The 19,975-nt window shown below is 37.8% G+C and overlaps 2 protein-coding genes across 3 annotated transcripts in view; one reads left to right on the top strand and one right to left on the bottom strand.

Annotated features, from left to right (window-relative positions):
• Positions 1–8,507, top strand: part of sec31b (SEC31 homolog B, COPII coat complex component) — a 44,106-nt gene extending 35,599 nt beyond the window's left edge. For both annotated transcript variants that reach the window (XM_079851170.1, XM_079851169.1), the window contains 4 exons: positions 71–196; positions 952–1,071; positions 2,487–2,558; positions 4,846–8,507. In XM_079851170.1, coding sequence (XP_079707296.1) covers positions 71–196; positions 952–1,071; positions 2,487–2,558; positions 4,846–5,025 — 498 coding nt within the window. In that variant the 3' untranslated portion in view covers positions 5,026–8,507. The remainder of the gene's footprint in view (positions 1–70; positions 197–951; positions 1,072–2,486; positions 2,559–4,845) is intronic.
• Positions 7,750–14,344, bottom strand: scd (stearoyl-CoA desaturase (delta-9-desaturase)). The gene is made up of 6 exons (XM_079851206.1): positions 13,935–14,344; positions 13,571–13,795; positions 11,729–11,859; positions 11,131–11,336; positions 10,483–10,715; positions 7,750–9,241 (listed from the first exon to the last, which is right to left on the bottom strand). Exons 2-6 carry the CDS (start codon positions 13,776–13,778, stop codon positions 9,042–9,044), a joined length of 978 nt encoding a protein of 325 aa, XP_079707332.1. The 5' UTR covers positions 13,779–13,795; positions 13,935–14,344; the 3' UTR covers positions 7,750–9,041.
• Positions 14,345–19,975: the final 5,631 nt, after the last annotated feature.

Below are 19,975 nucleotides of genomic sequence, written 5' to 3'. Positions count from 1 at the left end.
GTCACGCACACTATTCACATATGTTTTTACAGTCTTTGGTTTATAGAGTGTGTGTGTGTGTGTTGTACAGCTGCCAGAGAACTACACTCCTCCTGCTCCGATCACAGCGCCGGTGATGGGCTTCCCAACGGAGAATCCTGCGCAACAGGACCGAGTCCAGGTCCCTCCCGGAGCCCCTCAGGAGCCGAACATACAGGTCAGAGGTCATCGTGTTAGAGTCGGATCAGATGTGCTAGTGTGATCTAAGGCTGTCAGAATGGCTGAAAAGATCAATTTGAATTTCTTTCTTAAATATTAGGAAAATTCCAATTATATTTGAATTCTAAAGGCAAAAAGTGCTGCATTGTCTCCTATGTCCACAAGAGGGCGCAATAGCCAAATATAAACCAAATCAAGCGTTGCATCTTTTATTGAAATGAAATGACGTTGACTTTTTAAAGGGCATTAACTTTTGAAACAATTGTTCTTAAATAAACCATTTCCCGCCATTTTTCAAATGAACAATGGCGCCGCACCGCGCTGTAAACTGGATAAGCTAACAAAAACACACCGCGTCAGTGACGTCATCGTCTCGCGTCTCTTGACACACCAAAAATGAGAAAATGCACAGTTTTTGCATTCGAATGTGCATGAAAAATTAGAGAATACTTTATTTGATTTTTGTTAATTAAATAAATGTACTATATTTTAGTTTGATAATGTTTTTTATTAAAAAAAAAAATATTTTTAATTTAAATTTTTATACTAAATAATATTTACGCTGCATTTATAATCCATTTATTCACTTAATAAATGATAAGCTAACAAAAAAAAAGCCACGTCAATTACATCATCATCATGTCTCGCACGCCTCTCGACACAACTAAAATTTGAATGCACGGTTTTTGCATTCGGATGTGCAGTTTTTTATTTATTTATTTATTTAATATTTTATTTTGTTTTGTGTTGTAGTCTTTACAGCAGCTTCCTGCGGTGCGAGTGGGACAGAAGGAAATCCCCCCCGAACACATGATCATCAAGACCACCTTCAGCAGTTTAGTTCAGCGCTGTCAGCTGGCCGCCGCAGACCCGGTAACACACACACACACACACACACACACACACACACAGACACACACACAGACACACACACACACAGACACAGACACAGACACAGACACACACACACACACACACACACACACCCACAGCATAACTCTAATCTGATTGGCTGGCTTTATTCAACCTTCTGGAATCATTTATTTGGTATTTGGTCGATACAATCTCTTGTAATAAAATCTTTTGTAATCTTTTATCATGACATTGCAGCACAACTGTTTTCAACATTGATAATAATCAGAAATGTTTATCGTACAATCATAAATCATTTTCTGAATGAATAATATTTCACTGTTTCTACTGTATTTTTGATCAAATAAACGGAGCTTCAGTGCAGCAGAAGAGACGTCTGTAAAAAAACATTAGGAAATCTTAATTACTCCAAACTTTAGAGCGGTTGTGTAGATGGTACAAACACAAAGCCTTTAAAAAAAAAAAAGTTGTACATAAGATCTTATTATTATGTCCTGTATACAGAATTAATACTCAAATTATTGATTTGAGAAGGTGAAAAATTAATAACATTCTCAAGCGTATTATATATAAGATAAAAAAAATGCATTATTATTGTTACTACCTTCATAATCACATTAATCCCCAAAAAAGATGTGCATGTGATTAGAAGACAAGAGCTCATAACTCTAATCTGATTGGCTGGCTTTACACAACCTTCTGGTTTATTCCTGTCCACCTAGAAACATATTTGGTCGATACAATCTCTTGTAATAAAATCTTTTGTAATCTTTTATCATGACATTGCAGCACAACTGTTTTCAACATTGATAATAATCAGAAATGTTTATCATATAATCATAAATCCTCATATTAGAGTGATTTCTGAAGGATCATGTGACACTGAAGACTGGAGTAATGATGTTGAAAATCCAGCTTTGATCACAGGAATAAATTACACTTTACTAGATATTCACATAGAAAACAGATGATTTACATTACAATAATATTTCACTATTTTACTGTATTTTTGAGCAAATAAACGCAGCTTCAGTACAACAGAAGAGACGTCTGTAAGAAACATTAGGAAATCTTAATTACTCCAAACTTTTGAGCGGTTGTGTAGATGGTACAAACAGTATAAAGTTGTACATAAGATCTTATTATTATGTCCTGTATACAGAATTAATATCCAAATTGTTGATTTGAGAAGGTGAAAAATTAATTACATTCTCAAACGTATCATATATAAAGATATTCATTATTATTGTCACTACCTTCATAATCACATTAATCCCAAAAAAAGATGTGCATGTGATCAGAAGATGAGCTCATGAGTCTCTTCCTGTAAATGGGAGGATTTTTAACCACAATAAGCTGCAAGTGCATTTGATTTTTCTTTTTAATTTAATTTCTTATATTAACTTTCCTTCCAGCAAACAAAGCGCAAACTTGACGACGCCTCCAAACGCCTCGAGAGTCTGTACGACAAACTGCGGGATCAAGCGGTGAGTTGAAGACGTTTATTCCCGTCTGACGAGCAGGGTTCATATAAAAGCTGCTTAAAACGCTTCAATTTGACCTTTTGAAAGTTGAGTCTTGGAAAACCCTTGAAAACAACATATTTATGAAAAGGTACTTGAATTATTGAAAGACATTATATCTGACCCTGGATCACGTCACCAGTCTCGAGTCGTACTGGTTTATCTGTGGCAATAGCCAACAATACATTGTACGGGTCAAAATGATAGATTCTTCTTTTATGCCAAAAATCATGAGGATATTCAGTAAAGATCATGTTCCATGAATATATTTAGTAACTTTCCTACCGTAAATATATAAAGCATGTATTTCTGTGAGTGAATGCAGCACAATCGCCAACATAAATGTAGAACTTTAAAGGAGATTTTCTCAATGTTTCGATTTTTTTGCATCCTCAGATTCCAGATTTACAATAGTGGTATCTCGACCAAATATTGTCCTATCCTAACAAACCATACATCAGTGGAAAGCTTATTTATTCATGATGTATACATTTAAAAAAAAATGTTTTTTAAAAATTCATCCAGGGTCACATATGTGAAATTAGTGTTTAATTTTGTCGATAAACAATCTTTCCACACAAAATCAAAGCTGCAGCCCATCTGATATATATATATAGAGAGAGAGAGAGAGAGAGAGAGAGAGAGAGAGGCAGGCATTTCGCTTGGCTATGAGTGTGATATTGCTCATATAAATATCCAAGTATATGATACAGCTTTCACTCTTCAGCTCAATCATATTTCATGGGAGAAAAAAATCTGTTAGATTAAGAAAAGCCATATCTTTGTAGGGCTGTCGCGATAACCGCAATATCGCAGTACCGCGCTACTGACAAGCCAACCGCAGAGTAATTCAAGTAACCGCAGCAACCGCGATATTCACGTCTTTTCTTTTTTCATAAGGCGAAACCCTTCTTGTTTTGAACTTCGTGCATGTGTATTGAATGTTAAATAAGTTAATAATGATAATAAGACGTGGTGATCATTGTTTTATCATGGTGATTTGTACAGAGGCTTCGTGGATTTGCACTTAAGCCTAAACAGACAGTGAATGAGAGAGATCGACTGAGCGCGTGCGATTACCTGCGTCTGTATTTAAGGTCAAGTCATACTCGTGAAAAGGTTGCCGTGTCCAAGGAAAGTTAAATATTTGTCCTGTCATCCTTTTAACGTTTAAAATAAAGGGTATTTACCATGAATGGCATCAGCGACAGTGCTGGTCAGCATCCACAGCGCGAGGAACTCGCGGTCGCGGGAAACAAAACTCAGTGAGTCACGCATTGAATCAATGCCATTTGTCTCTATTAAGTGAAGCTTCAGTGTTACCCATGCGACGCATTGCTGGTCAGCTGAGCCTTGAAAAGTGGAGCTTTTAAAAATAAGTTAAAAATAATTAACCTTGTTTCACTACTATCTTTTACTCAATCAATCAGCGTTTTTGAACGTGTTGTTGAATGAATGGTTTATGACTCACTCAAAGACAGTTCGTTGCCGTTACAACTGCGCTCTGAGTGACAGGCTTTCAATGCGCAGAGACGCTGTTTAGATTCGGTTTATTTAAATTTTTTACAGTCTATGGTTTATTGGTTACTGAAAATGTACTCGTTTTTGTGCATGCTGACCACATCATGACACTTATTTATATACAGTAGCAACAAATACATCCAAATAAATTAATAAATGCGGTAAAACCGCATATCGCGCTATTGAGCCAATCAAAATTACCGCAAGGGAAAATCCTTCACCGCGACAGCCCTATATCTTTGTCATAGTGTCCTTTCAAATGGTTACAGTTATTATTTCTTCCATTTTGTTTTATTAGTTTTTTTTTTTTTTTATCTATTTATTTACCTTTTTTATAATTTGAAAGATAATAAAGATATTGTTTGATAAGTGTGATCTCTGATTTTAGTGCTTGAAGTCATTGTATCTGTACGAACCCTGTTTGCTGTGCGTGTTTCACTGCGTTTACACCGTTCTGACCAGCGTGTGTTTCCAGCTCTTCAAAACTGCCAATCAAAGTTCTGGAAAGCTTAGTTTCTCCCGTCACTTCTGTATCGTACCACTTTACCTGAGTGTATTGATAATGTAAAGTTGGACATGCTAAACCCTGATTGAGTCTCTAAGGTTTCTCTAAGTGTGATCTCTGATTTTAGTCCTTAAAAAACAAAATGTAGTGCTTGAATTTCACTTCACAGTGTCTGTATGAACCCTGGTTTCACTATTAAACTGGTGTTTTGTGTCGCCCCGTCAGCTTTCTCCCAGCATCCTCGGCGGCCTGCACGAGATCAGCCGCTGTGTCGGCGAGCGCAACTATCTGCAGGGTCTGGAGGTTCACACGCGGGTCGTGAGCAGCAGCAACTTCAGCGAGATCTCGGCGTTCATGCCCGTCCTCAAGGTGCTCATGACCATCGGCAACAAGCTGGCCGTGTGACGCGCTCTCTCTCTCTCTCTCTCTCTCTCGCACTGAACTCAGACCAATCCAGCGCTAATATCCCACGCTGGTGTTCTCCTCGTGCGTTTGCTGTTCGCTTTCCTCCTCATTCATCCAACTCAAGCAGAACGACTGTTCAGAAACCATGATTGCGTGATGTGTTGAATTGAATGCAACGGTTTGTCTAAAAACGAGCGGAACGAATTGCATTGAATTCAACGTGAGACTTTTAAGAATGTGCAGAAACTGTTAATGCAACAGTTTAAGAATAAGCCTTAATACACGAGCAAACTGTTGCATTCGATTCAGTTTGAGAACGTGCTATTGTGCGTAAAACCATTATTGCGTAACGTGTGTTGAACTGAATGCAAGTTTGTCTAAGAATGAGCCGAACGCATTTGTGTGAATCGTTTGTAAAATCATTGTGGCTTTTGGATTCAGTGTCGAGAAACACGAACCGAGCGATTCAAGCACGGTTCGTTCTGTTCACACCGGGTTTCATTATTAAAGATCTGATGCTGTCTGTAGTTTAGTCGATGTTATAGAGGACGAGGGTGATTACTGACTGAGGAATTGTGGGATTGATTTTCTTCTGTGTGAAGGAGGGTGGTTTTATATTGCACTTGACGCTTGATCTGCACTGCTGTTTCTCCTCCAAACACTCCTGTAGAAAAGTGTGACGCTTCTCCAGACGGGACGGAGATGTGCTCGGATCTGGACGCTTGTAGAGAGAATCCGTCAAAAACACGTCCGGGTCAAAATCAAAGAAGGAAATGAAGGAAATTATGGCATTTTGACAGTAAAACAGCATTTTTTACTTTTGCGTATTTTTGTAATTCCCTCCAAATTCACATTTTTTTATTCAGTTTAAATGGTGTGCAACATGCATAATGATTTATAAATACTTTTGTTTATTTGCGAATGAGAAATGCATTGAAATTGAATATTAAAAATAATCTTATAAATATACATGTGATTTCTCCTGGGTTTTGATGTGGACGTGTTCTTGACAGAGTCTTAAATCTCTACAGTAACTGCAAAGAAACTGAATGCAACTAAACAGTTAATCTGATAAACTAGTTCATCTTTTTATGCGTTTATGAATGTCAGTGTTCTGTGTCTGAAACCAATTCATTCTGAGGTCATTAATGAAGCTTGAAAACACTTGAAGAAAAATAAAATACAGGACTTTCATAAATGATCGGTGTCTTTGTTTTTTTTCTTCTTAATGTCCACAGCTTGACCTTTACAACTAATAATGGGCAATTATTAAACAATATCAGCATTCTTCAGAATAATGTTCAGTTGTTTTGTGTGTTTGAAACCAACTATCAACACCTGAGCTTGATCTGGTGCAGGAAAGGCAGATGAAATCATATTAAAATCAACTAATAATTCCACACATAAATCATTGTGCTCAGTAAAGACGATCTCTGTTGAGATGAGGCTTTAAATCAAGTCATTTTCTGCATTTGCAGTTCTTATATTTCGGGTTTCTCCTGTAGAGGGCGAGAAAGAAACATTTGCCAATTCATTACATCACGTAAAACATGTTTAATAGCCTATATCTCTTTATTTAAAACCCAAATATACTTGATTATACATGCATAATCAAGTCAAGTCCAAATGTATTTCTATAGCACATTTAAAAGTTGCACCAAAGTGCTGTTCAATAAAACATAGAGCATATAAGAAGAAAGCATGCAGCAGACAAAATATGAACACATTAAACAAAATACAGTCATAATAAAAAAGTCAGTAATCGATAGACTTTTAAAAATATATTTTATCATGAACCAGTGCATCTGATTAATCAATAAAGTATTAATAGACTATTTTAGAACGATGTATTAAATGAGATTTTATTTTGCTTATATGACTTTTCTGAGGGATAAACTGCACTATCGCTCATGGAGAACTCCGTAAACACATCAGAAAGTTGATTACGAGTGTTTCCGGTGGGTTTAACGGGGTGTGTCACACACACACACTCTCTCACACACAAAGGCGTGAGAGTCTGAAAGAATGTGACCGGTTTGAAACCGCAAAGTGAGCCGTTCATGAACATCATGTCTCATTTCAGCGCTGCATTGAACATTCGAGAACAGCTCGCTGATTGGTCGGCCGGAGTCACACGGCGATGCTGATTGGCTGACGCTGATCTGCTGTTGAAATTCCCGGGATGTTGCGAACGCTGTGACGCAGCACCGCAATGACCGGGAATAACACACTAAACTGTGTGTGTCTGATCAAATGTGGATATTGGCACAACGCCACATGACATTAATAAAACAGTTTATATTTAGTAATGGCATTTTTATCTTTATAATAGCCTTCTGTTGCTTACATCGTTTAAATAAAAAAAAAAAAACGTGTATTAGTTAAAATATGATTCTGAATATGAATATGAGTGCAAGAACTGTTTGTTAACTGCATACATAACACTTTCAAACTGAACTTTCTAGTGAATGCAGACGAGTTCAGACACGCAGGACTAATTATGACCTGCAGTGTAAAGATATATCACGTCAAAGGACGGATTAAACATTTTAACCTGATTTATACATTTCTCAGGGAGTAATGACTGTGAACTTTGCTCCTATATTTACATCCAGTTTATTGACATTCCTTTTTTTCATTGTGTTATAACTAAAAATGCAAGAAGAACTGCTAAAAGAATGTCCCCAAAAACACAGTTCATTAGGAAATGAAGTGCACGTGTCAGAAAGTTGAGAAGCTCTTTGCTTGAGACTTTATTTCCAGTAATAGATTAAGAAACAAGAGTCTATTCACTATTACAGGCTGTTATCACAAACAAGAACATCATATTAGTTTTAAGAGCCAACGGCTTCTTCCAAACAGCATGAGAAATATCACAACCGCTCGAGTCACGCGAGTCCGAGTGAGGATAAGGCGATCTGTCCTGTGAGAGGAACAGTGGCGTCTTCAGTCACTGTAAAGTCTGTAAGGAATTACAATCCAAATCGTTTTTAAAGTTGCCAAACTATTTAACTACGTGCAACTTGTCAAAGGAAAATCAAAAAACATGGAAAAATAGCATTGAAAAATCTCTGAAAATACATTATGTTTGATTAAACACACATCACGGTTCGGCACGCATGCAACAAACGCTTTTGGCAATCTGGACAATAACACCAGCAGAGCCCGTGTTATTATGATTATTATAAGATCTGTATCCATATGCAATAGAAAAGAGTTCTGTATTAATACAGCATGCTTACATTAACGCTCCAGATGTGTTTTAGAAGATGAAAACGTTAACGCAGGAACAGATCTGGATGATGTTGCACAGTTAATTACAATACAAAACCAAACTATACATTTTACAGTACAAGAATCAACACGCTCAATCATTGTCACGCATTCACTCCGGCTTCTGGATCCTCCGTCAGTGTCTTAACATGAAATTATACGTAGCGTTACTCACGGCAAGTGAGCTGATCTCGATCCGGAAAACAAAAGACTGTGCCGAGGTCGAACACTTCGAAATCAAGCATTAATAATAATAACAGATTCCAACAGTTCTCCAAAAACATGGACAATTTGTGCAAGTATGGCAACAAAACAGTTTGGCAATATTAAATTATTAAATACGATCGCTTGATTCGTTAAGGTGCAGCTGATGTTAAATATTAAATAGATTTAATTTCTCCCAAATTGCGAAGCTAGATTTGGTAAGACGCCAGGGTGACGGGGTCGGTGTTTCGCTCCTGCGTTGAGGAAAACTGGCACGTCAGCTACTGAAGCTCGGACTGGGGTGTCAAAAACATCGACAAGCCGGAAACTAAATCTGAATAAGCGCTACACAAACAGCTCGGATCCCCGCGCGGAAGCTTCACAGGCTAGACTGGGATAAAGAACATTTGTCATCGGGAACTTAAAGCAGAAGCTTCAACACTGTCGTCGAAACTCCCCGTCACTGGAAGAAGGACCGATTGTCCTCCTTGTTTTCCGGCTGGCAGTTCGTTGGGATTGAGGGATGATGGGATGGAAGGTTAGCCGCTCCTGTGACTCCCGTCTCCGGTTCGCTGGACTCGGGCGTTCACGGCGTCCCGGGACACGCGCTTCGGGTCGCTCGCCAGGCCGAGGAAGCACATCAGGTCGATGAAGCACGTGGTGAGGTTGAGCTTCCAGCCGTACTCGCTGGTGGCGTAGTCGAAGGGGAACGTGTGGTGGTAATTGTGGAAGCCTTCGCCTGAGGAATCAAACCAGGAGATCCCACACACTCATTAGTATGCAGCCGAACTAGACTTTCCTAATGCAAAAATGTGTCTCATATTCACATCGTGATATAGTTGAGCAATATCGCACAAACGTGATATTGAGTTCAATAGATGAGTTAATATTGTGTTATATTTTAGACATGATACTGTTCTCCAATTAAAACATTACTAATAAATCCAGAGGAGAAGTGTGTTGTGCGTCTCCGATCAACACACGCAGCCGTGTTTCGTTCCTGAATGAATCAGTGTTTTAATGCGAGTCAATCGGGTGAAGCAATGATTCAATGACTCGTTCATAAAGAGAGCCATTTACTGAATTCCTCAATGAGCCGTTTGAACGAATCAAATGAATGATTCAATGACTCACTCATTTAGACCGTTAACGCCACATACTGGCAGTTTTAGAGTATCATATATTTATATTAGGGCTGTCAAAAGATTAATCGCGATTAATCGCATCTGAAATAAAAGTTTGTGTTTACATAATACATGTCTGTGTACGGTGTATAATTATTTTCTATATATAAATACACACACATGCATATATATATTTAAGAAAATGTGTTATTTATATATAAAATATTTATATATAATATAAATTATATATAATATAAATATATATACATGCAAATATTTCTTAAATATATACATGCATGTGTGTGTATTTATATATAGAAAATAATTATACACCGTACACACACATATATTATGTAAAAACAAACTTTTATTTTGGATGCGATTAATCGCGATTAATCTTTTGACAGCCCTAATTTATATATATATATATATATAAGAAATTATATTAGATGTATTTTTTTATATTTAATCCATGATAGATTTTCATGACAATTCGGCACATTTTCTTTCACAATCATCATTATGATCAACATTTTATTATAGTTTTTGTTTTTTAATTCTCAATATTGTCAGCTGTGATTCTCCATAGCATCTTATTTTATTAAACGCAACGATGTATAAAATAAAGTCAGTAAAAATGAAAAAAGTGAATCAAACACTGCTGTATCAATAACAATGATGTGTGAATATTTGACCGAGTGCATCATTATTTGTTTTGTATTACATGTACACTGATAAGATGAACTCGAGGTTAAATGTCCTAAAAATAATCCTGTAGAATGTAATTGACTATTTGTTTCTGTCTCTCGTTCGGGGTGAAGCTCGTGTGGACTGTGGGAGTGTGTGCGAGACGTACCGATGGCACTGAAGGTGACGAATCTGTTCTCCCGGGGGTTGATGGTGCTGTCGTAGGGCCGGTTCCCCCACATGTGTGCGGCGCTGTTGACCAGCCAGGTGGAGTTCAACACAAGCGTGTATCTGAGGACGGTAGGAATGAAGTACGCCACCCACAGCGACTCGCCCCACAGGAACCAGGGCACAAACATCGGGAAGAAGAAGCACATCAGCAGCACAGACGGCTTGTAGTACCTGAGGATCACAAACTTAGTTAAAGGTGCGTCTTTAGGAGGATCTATGACAGAAATGCAATATCATAAACAGAACTGTGTTTTCAGTGGTGTACATAATGAATACCTTAGAATGAGCCATTTCTCTACAGTGGCCCTAAACTAGCTGAAGTCAGCGAATAAAACACTGACACAATGATGAACAGGTAACAATAATAATCACAATAACATTGTTTTCTAAATATTTAAGTAAATCTAATTTTCTTTTGAAACCTCGTTGTTTAACTGCTGTCTCAGATGACGACATCACTTCCTGTCGGCCACCGTAACTTCTGTTGGGTGCAATTCGCAACCTCACCACTAGATGCCGCTAGAAATCTGCACCTTTAAGTGAGCAATGACGGTTCATTTAGTGTCCGGTTTGATTTCAGACTTGCCTCCTCTGAAACATGACGACCTTATCGGCCTTCAGGTCGCTGATCTCCAGCTTGCGTCCCTTCTCGATGACGTCAGGGTGTTTACGGACCAGGAGCCAGCCGATGTGAGAGAAGAAAAACCCGCGCACGGCGTTGTGAGGGTCGGCGTCCGTCTCGGAGTACTTGTGGTGAACGCGATGATCACGTGACCATTCGTAGATGTCATTCTACAGCGGAGAGAGCGGATTAAGAGGCATTTCTACACAGAAATTACACACCACACCTTCAAATCGAACAGTTAATGCACAAATAATAACCTTTATATGGAGGTATTAATCCATTTGTGCCATTTCAGAGTTTGCATCACTTTACTACAGTTTTCTATATGTTAGAATAATCAACGTTTGAAGTGGATCAAAACTTTTCATCAAAGTTATACATGAATTTTGAACAATACCTGTTCTTGTCTTAGCACAACTTTTTTTTATCCATAATCTACTGTATTATTCCGACAGTCCGAGTGAATGTGTGCATGTTATGACTCAACTCTACACTAATGTACGCAGTCATGCCAGATTAATCTGTGTCTGTGAACCTGAGATGCTCCAGGCTTCATTACCTGGAAAGCCATGGAGTTGGCGAAGGCGAGGAAGATCCGGAGAGGTAAAGACGCTTTATAGGATCTGTGGCTCCACAACCTGTGAGCGCCTGCGGTGATTCCCAGAGCGCTGAACAGGAAACATCCGAACGCTGCGGAACAAACAACAAGCCATTATATACTTCTGCAAATAACCTGAAAAATTAATGCAGCTCCTCAGAGCCACAAAGCTAATGTTTAATTTTTCATGTGTCAGTTCAATGACACACCTGGACTTTATGCATCTCGTACAGCAAACATGCTGGAAAAGCTCATCCTTAGTAAAGTAACAGCTAGGAGTGTGTGATACTGACATCTGGATATTTTCTGGGATTTTCTCAAAAATGATAATTAGACGATATTTTTCCGAGCGTGTTATTGCCTTTGTGTTTTTCCGAGCGTGTTATTAATCTTTGCAATGCGGAGGAAACTCAGAATCTTTACACACTGTTTAATGCAGCTCATCAATGCATTTAACCTGCAGTTACAAATGCATAAATTATGTTCGGCTTTTTTAAATGTAAAACGTTGAATAATGATATTTAGAAATTATTTAAAATATGAAAAGATACTTTAAATGTGAAATTAAAACCGCCAGTAGGTGGCAGCACGTCACTGTTAATGAGCGAGTCAGTAAATTTCAACTGACTAATTCAAACGCCTGATTAATTCAGGAAATAAACATTTAATGAGTGAGTCATTGAATGATTCATTCAACCGATTTGTTCATTCAGTAATGAAACAAATTGTGTGTTGCTCAGATGCTTTGTTTGGAACTGGCGAAATTGAACAAAAACTGGCAATATTGTGTCTAAAATATAAGTCACTTAATATTAACTTCTTGTTTATTGAATTGTTGCGTTTAATCAATATCACATGTAATCATGCTGATATTTGGAGAAAAACGTCACTCTTCATGTGATATTGATTAACTATATTAAATTATATAAATATAAAAGAATATTGAGAGCTCTTATCTTGAATATTGAGAGCATTATTAATAAAGTAAATCACACTGTAAATGCTCAAGCACACTCGTCTAACAGACTAGACTACATCACAGTGTGTGTTGATCACACATCATTAAAACAACTATCACAATATTATCATAGACGATATATATATATCGCACACCCCTATGGCTCAGTGCAATTTAAATAGATATGCACTGCGTGTTTCAGAGAGAAACTCAGCACAGTGTTTATTTCCACATCACCAGCCAGTGTTTTCAGTGTCGATTCGCAGTCAAAGCAACCCAAACTCAGAGATGGAGAAGCATTTAATGCATCTTGTTAAGGAGAGTTGTGCGCGATATATATCGGTAACTAGTATCCAGATTCCTTTTGGTTGGCAAAAGCCCATTTTTAGTTGCCTCTTCCCATTAAGTTTGGTAAGAGGCAACTAAAAATGGGCTTTTGCCAACCAAAAGGAATCTGGATACTAGTTACCGATATATATCGCGCACAACTCTCCTTAACAAGACACGTGATTTAAGCAATCATTCATTCATGATGAAAATAAAAAACATGACAGTTTTTACAGTCAGTGCATAAAATTAACATATTGATGTTCCCTTAAACTTTCTAACCCGCACTAAAGTTTCACAGCTTTAAAAGAAGATTTTACTTTGCATATAATCAGTCATTTTGTCTTATACTAAATAAACACATATGAATGAGATTTAAGATGCATTCAAATATAGTGCATGAATTGTTTGGAAAAGAGCAGCGAGAACATTGTGCTAAATATCTCTTTCCCTGCTCTAGTTATTAAGGAAGTTAATTTGATATAAAACATGTTGCAAAGTGTGATTTTAATACTCACTCCAGATGAGTGTGAGGACAGATGCAGATGGGATCAGCACAAGCCCATATAGAGCTGCAGTGTGCAATAAAGTCATCAGAACCACATTTCTCCAAACTATGACGACGGGAGGTTTAGGCCCTTCTTTCTCTTTATATGTGGTATCAAACACGTCCTCCACGGACTGCTCTGGACGCCAGACTGCAGATTTAATATCCATATCAGGCATGATGAAGATGATGATCACTGTCAACACAAAAACACACACTTTCGTTAGTCTAACATTCAATGCAAGTGCGATGCAGCAGATCCAAAGCTAGGGTAAACTGGGTCATGACGCCACACAAAAAAAAACATTTTCTCAGGAATGAACACCAAAACTTACCAGACTGATGCAAAGGGTGTGAGTGAGAATTCAACGCACGTGCAAGATCGTATTACAAGAACTCTGAGAATATCCTGGACACACACTGGCTTGCAACGCCGCTGTGGATGGTGATGCGTAGTGCTGTCGCGAGCGGAGGAATAGCGCGCTGTGATTGGTCGGAGAGTTTGACACCACCCTAAAGGGAATGCACGGATTGGCTGATGCTCATCTGATGTTCGCTTTCCTTTTTCTTAACTTCACACCAGCATCCCCCGTACAACCGAATTTCTAACAGAATCGGTTCGCGTATTTATACCGTAAATGCGCTCACCCCACAGGCGAGGAGTTTCTCCCCTCCAGCCAATCAGAGCTCGTGCTGTCACGGCCACGAGCCCTCTTTCATCACTTCACAAGCTCGTCATTATTTTCAAATAAGACTTGTTCTTTTATTATCGCTTTATAACGAGCATAAATGATGCTGATACGCTGATAACATGCCGAGTGAACCACAGTTACCCAGGTGTTTTCCAAAAGCCTTGCTTAGTTCTCAGTTCCACAACTCTTTTTGATTAATGGACAGCCTACGCATGTGAAATAAATGAATCAATCCGTTGAAATGAATTGCCAGGGACAATCTTGGATGTTGCTTCCACTTCAAACAAATCATACAGAAGATGAACATTCATATGATGCGTTTTCATCTCGCGTTTAGAGTTTTCAAGAAAGGTTTTAGTTTTATATAATCAAAAACGACTCATTTTTTTTGTGAACCGATTTGTTCGGACTGTTAATTTAAAGGAATCGATTCACCAATTCGTCCGTTTTTTTTTAACAAGATATTTATTTTTGACTCGGTTATTTAAAAAGAAATCTGTGATTCACTTTTTTTCCTGTTCATTTGTAAGTGGAACAAATGATAATCAAATAGCTACATTATAAATAAATTACTATAAATATTTTGGTAACACTTGTTAATCTAATGAAAAAATACAGATGTTCATTGTTTATTCACAGTGCATTAACTAACATTGACAAATACAACTTTGGATTTTAATAACGTATTAGTAAATGTTCAAATTAACATTAAAGATTAATAAATGCTGTAGAAGTGCAGTTCATTATCTTGTTAGTTAACTAACTAAACCTTATTGTATAGTGTTACCAATATGTTTTTATGAATTTGTAAAGGGAATAAATTATAAGGAAATAAAATAAATGTAAATGAATAATTATATATAGGCTAATATACTGGAGCCTATTTATAAATATAAATTAATTTCAATTTATTACATTTAAATTATATTATCTGATTGTTCTTTTTCATTTATTATTTATTTTATTTCATTTTTTAGCGTATTTAAAAAATGTATATAAAGTTTTTCAAGATCAAAGTAGCTTTGCTGGAATCTAAAAGTAAGAGTATTTTATTAACAGTAATTCTCAATCAGTCCTGCAGGATTCCTGATTTTCTCACAAGTTTGTGAGGAATTCCTCAGCTGTCCGAAGACCGGATCATCTCCACTAATATGTTTTAATCTGTGCATTGAGAAACATTCTTCATACATTTCATACTCTTCTCTTTCTGAGCACATAATTAGTCATATGTGGTCATGCAAAATGTCCAAACTTCCCCGTGCACCGTGCCCGTCTGATGGGCAGTGCGCCATGTGGCCCGATGACAGACTGATATAAAGGAGACACTGCATGCTAATTCCACAAGATCCCATCCAGATAATGATATTGACATGCCATGAGATCATTATAACCTTTGCCCTGATTTCACCATTTCACAAAAACCCGCTCATCCACAACAGGAATGCATCATCCACATTACAAAAGCACTATTTCTGAAGGTTAATAAGACACATCTCTGTTAAACAACGCCAAACACTCTTAGATAAAAAGCTCCAGTGGGATCCCAGAGGTTCTTGACTCTTGTTTTATGCCAAAAAGGTTTAGAAATATCTCTCATGACTGCATAACAGGCCTACTTTCATGTTTAACGGGTTATATAAATTTTTAAAAATCTGTTTAATTCATACAATTATTTAAAAATGAGTTGTGATTCATTAAAAGTAAATTCGCCGGAAGTGTTGGAGGAGCATATTGGCATTCCCTTAAATGACTGACAGCCAAAGCACTGACCTAACATCACCGTATCAGTCCAAACATGACTTATTTTTAAGATATATGTATGTTTACTGATAATTTGAACGTTATCTGTAATGTTTATGGTCTTTTAGCCTAGGACAAGATAAAGCGTTATATAGAAATTGTTAAGATGGGTGTGTCTCACTGATATACAGAATATAATTGATTTGAATATACATTAAATATTACAATAAGCCCCTATTACTATAATGCACTATATTGTATTAAAATCCAAGGTTTCCCATGCAAAATCTCGGAGCGACTGTATAAATGCTGGAAAATAAAGTCTTTAAATCAATTCGCAGTCAGCATTATTTCTCTGAATTAGTTGTGAATTGTTGTCTTTTTCATGACCAACATCCACTTCAGACTCAAATTCTCTGGCTTCTTACTAGCATTTCAGTTTGCATATGAATCAACTGTTATTATATACTATAATGTTGAGCTTTATATGCATTTAACCAAACAAGTTGTTATCTTTACTGCTTCAAAATGCATGCTGTTAATAAAATCACTGTTGAATCATTTACAGTTAGGGGTGAATTAAGGGTTATAGGGACATTATGGGACAGGTAAAACTATACATTTTATTTCTCATGTGAAAATAAACACGTTTTCTGTGAGACCACATCATCAAAACTGGATGCCCTGATTGGTGTGACATCATCAATGTGGGCGGGGCATCAAACAAGAAGCTGAGCCTGAAATACATGAGAAAAATGACATAAGCTTTTCATAAAATTGTCATCACTATTAATTTTATGTGAATGCATGGGTGTGTGTGTGGATGGGACAGCATGATATTGTGTGATTGGGATGGTGCTGAAAGGCTTCGCTAATTAAGAAAATGATTAATGCGATAGAGGACCGTTGCATAAGCTCTGCATGCTCTAAATTAGTGTTTCCCAACCTTTTCATTTGTGCAACCCCTAATTAACCACAGCTGGATTATGCTCAAATAAAACAACCTAATGATAATAGAAACATCATCACAGCTAAACTATTTTTACTGGTTTTTATTTATTTATTTATTTATTTTTCAGTAATACACCGTGTCAAACTGTCTGTTGGGGAAGGGGTCGCTCAACCTTTTCTCTAAATGTTACCAAAAAAAAAAAAAAGGTTTTGGGTCAGTTTACATCATTTGTTTACGAAGTTTGAACCTGAACCATTTTTTCTTTTTACTTGTTTACACATTTCAATGACTTTTGGACTTTTTTTACACGTCGTACTGAATTAGTCTAATGGACTTAATAATGATGAACAGAAAAATAAATCTTGCTTATGAAATTATATCAACTTATAAACTAAATTGTGTTATAAATATGCTTAGCCTAAATCAATGATAAGATCTGCCGTCCCAATCACCCAAATGTTACCAAAAATGTGTGTTTTGGCTCAGTTTATATAATAGTGTGTGTGTGTGTGTGTCACGAGCGCAGTAGAGAAAGTTTCAGCAGCGATTCAGGCTTTTACAGACGCTATACTTCCTCGTTCCAATGAAAGACAATTGGCTTTTGACAAACTGTGCACAGATCAGATGGAGGACCTTTAACCTGGTATACACACAGAAGACTTTTTGTGCTCAAATTAAACAAAAATAACGACTTTATTCAACTTTTCATTTTCTTCTGTGTTCCTCTGAGTGAGTTCACGTAGTGTAACGGCGCAGCGCTTCTGGGTCGTACGTCAGAACGTAGGCTCGCTATTGGCCGACGCTGGTCATGTGTGTGATGCGTGCGATGCTGGCCAATAGGGAGCCTCCGTTCTGACGTACAACCCAGAAGCGCTGCGCCGTTACAATACGTGAACTCACTCAGAGAAAAGTTGAATAAATTTGTTATTTTTGTACACAAAAAGTATTCTTGTCGCTTGATAAACTTAAGGTTGAGTCACTGTAGTCACTTGGACTATTTTAAACATTGTCTTTACTAACTTTCTGGGCCGGCAAGTTTTAATTACAGAGAAGCCTATGGAGGAGTGAGACAGCTCTCAGATTTCATCAAAAATATCTTAATTTGTGTTCTGAAGATGAACGAAAGTCTTACGGGGTTGAACAACATGAGGGAGAGTGATTACTGACAGACTTTTCATTTTTGGGTGAACTATCCCTTTAAAAGCTGCCCAGACAGGAACATAGTGTCGGCCCAGATCCGTGGATTGCACACGGCCCGGATGTGGGCCGGATTTGGGCCGAAACCATGTTGCTGTCTGGCTTGCGTTAGCATCGGTCAAGCGAATAGCTGACCTTCATGCTCTCTCGGTGAGGTTGACCTCAAGCCAAAGCATGCCTATGTCAAGTCAAGTCTCCTTTATTCATATAGCGCTTTATACAATACAGATCGTTTCAAAGCAGCTTTACAGAGATTAACAGGAAAATGATGCATTTCTGGCAGAGTCAGTTCAGTGTTGATTCAGTTTCGTCGTTAAGATCATCAAGTTAATTTCATCCGTAAAGCATTTCTGCAAAAATTATGTAATCGTCCAGCTCAGTTCAGTTCTGATACACAGCGTCAGTGCAGTCAGATCAACAACATTGTTGAATATTAAGTGTCCTCAACTAAGCAAACCAGAGCGGCAACAACCCAAACTCCATCAGTGACAAAAACTTGTGAGAAACCAGACTCCGTCGCTCAGTCCTCCTCTGGCCAACGAATGAACACGGAGTTATTATGATTCTGGTTGCGTCACGATCCAGACAGCATAGTCAAGCCAAGTCAAGTCATCTTCATTTATATAGCGCTTTTAACAATGTAGATTGTTTCAAAGCAGCTTTACAGAGATAAACGTATAATTTAAGGTAACAGAGATTGTTTTGGCTTTATAGCGGTTCTTTAATAAAGTTATTTTCCAGCTAAAGTTAGTTTTGATTGATTCGCTTCCGTCACAACGATCATTTGTTATTAAATTAGGGGCCGCTAAGACGACACCATTCCCTCTACACAGACTTTAAACGCGATCCTGTGAGAAACACTGATGGCGTTCACATGCGCATTAGGAATCGGTTCTATAGTTATGTGCGTTTGAATATATGTGCGCAGGTTTGTAATTCCCTACAGACCAAGCCTAAACAAAGTACTGGTGTTTCCTTATAATTTTTGATACAGAATTTTATTTTATTTTGTCACTTCGGGGTAGATACGCGAAATGAATTTTCCCGAAAACGCTTTATCTGTAGAGTGGTAGTGGGATCCTCCATAGGGAGAGACTAGTTGGCACTTCAGCACTGCGTTGTCATCGGTCCAGGCGAAGGTCCTTCGTCAGATCTGGATCCGGCAGGCTGCGGGAAGACCTCGGGATAAACACAGACACTAAAATTAGCGTAGACGCCATTCTTCTAATGATGTAACAAGTACATCAGGATTTATGGGAAGTGTTCCCGGTTCCGGCTGACCTAAACTATGCAGCCTAACACTGAATTATAGAAGTCTATAATGTGTTATGTGAATGCTAGATGTGTCTTTAGTCTAGCTTTGAACTGACAGAGTGTGTCTGCTTCCCGGACAATGTTAGGAAGACTGTTCCAAAGTTTTGGTGCTAAATAGGAAAAGGAAACTTCGTGTCTCGGCCCAGATCCGGCACACATGGATTCCACACGGCTCAGATGTGGGCCGGATCTGGGCCGACACTATGTTGCTGTCTGGGAAGTCAGAATTCAGATCTGGGATTCGGGATCGCATTCAAATAATCATTCAGTTCTTCTGCTTGAAGATGGACTCATCCCGCCGGTGTGGAGCCGAAGCTGGTCATCGGGTCTGTGTGAAGGACTGTCGTATCGACTGCTCACTTCTTAACTGAGTTGACAGAGACAGTGTTAGACAGTATTCTAGGTTACTATGTGCGGAGGATGATTAGAATCTGTTTTTCAGAATTTAGTATTAGGAAATTACAATATTTTTTATATCAAC

Source organism: Squalius cephalus, assembly GCF_949319135.1.
Source record: "Squalius cephalus genome assembly, chromosome: 19".
Lineage (NCBI taxonomy): Eukaryota > Metazoa > Chordata > Actinopteri > Cypriniformes > Leuciscidae > Squalius > Squalius cephalus.
The sequence above is the reverse complement of the archived record's forward strand: the minus strand, read 5'-3'. Positions and strand labels throughout refer to the sequence as shown.

Coding starts and splice junctions, on each gene's coding strand:
- scd (XM_079851206.1), bottom strand. CDS start 13,778: ATGCCTGATATGGATATTAAATCTGCAGTCTGGCGTCCAGAGCAGTCC. Junction 11,860..13,570: donor TGTCCTCACACTCATCTGGA/GTGAGTATTAAA, acceptor TTTGTTCCGCAG/CGTTCGGATGTTTCCTGTTC. Junction 10,716..11,130: donor GTCGTCATGTTTCAGAGGAG/GCAAGTCTGAAA, acceptor TGTGATCCTCAG/GTACTACAAGCCGTCTGTGC.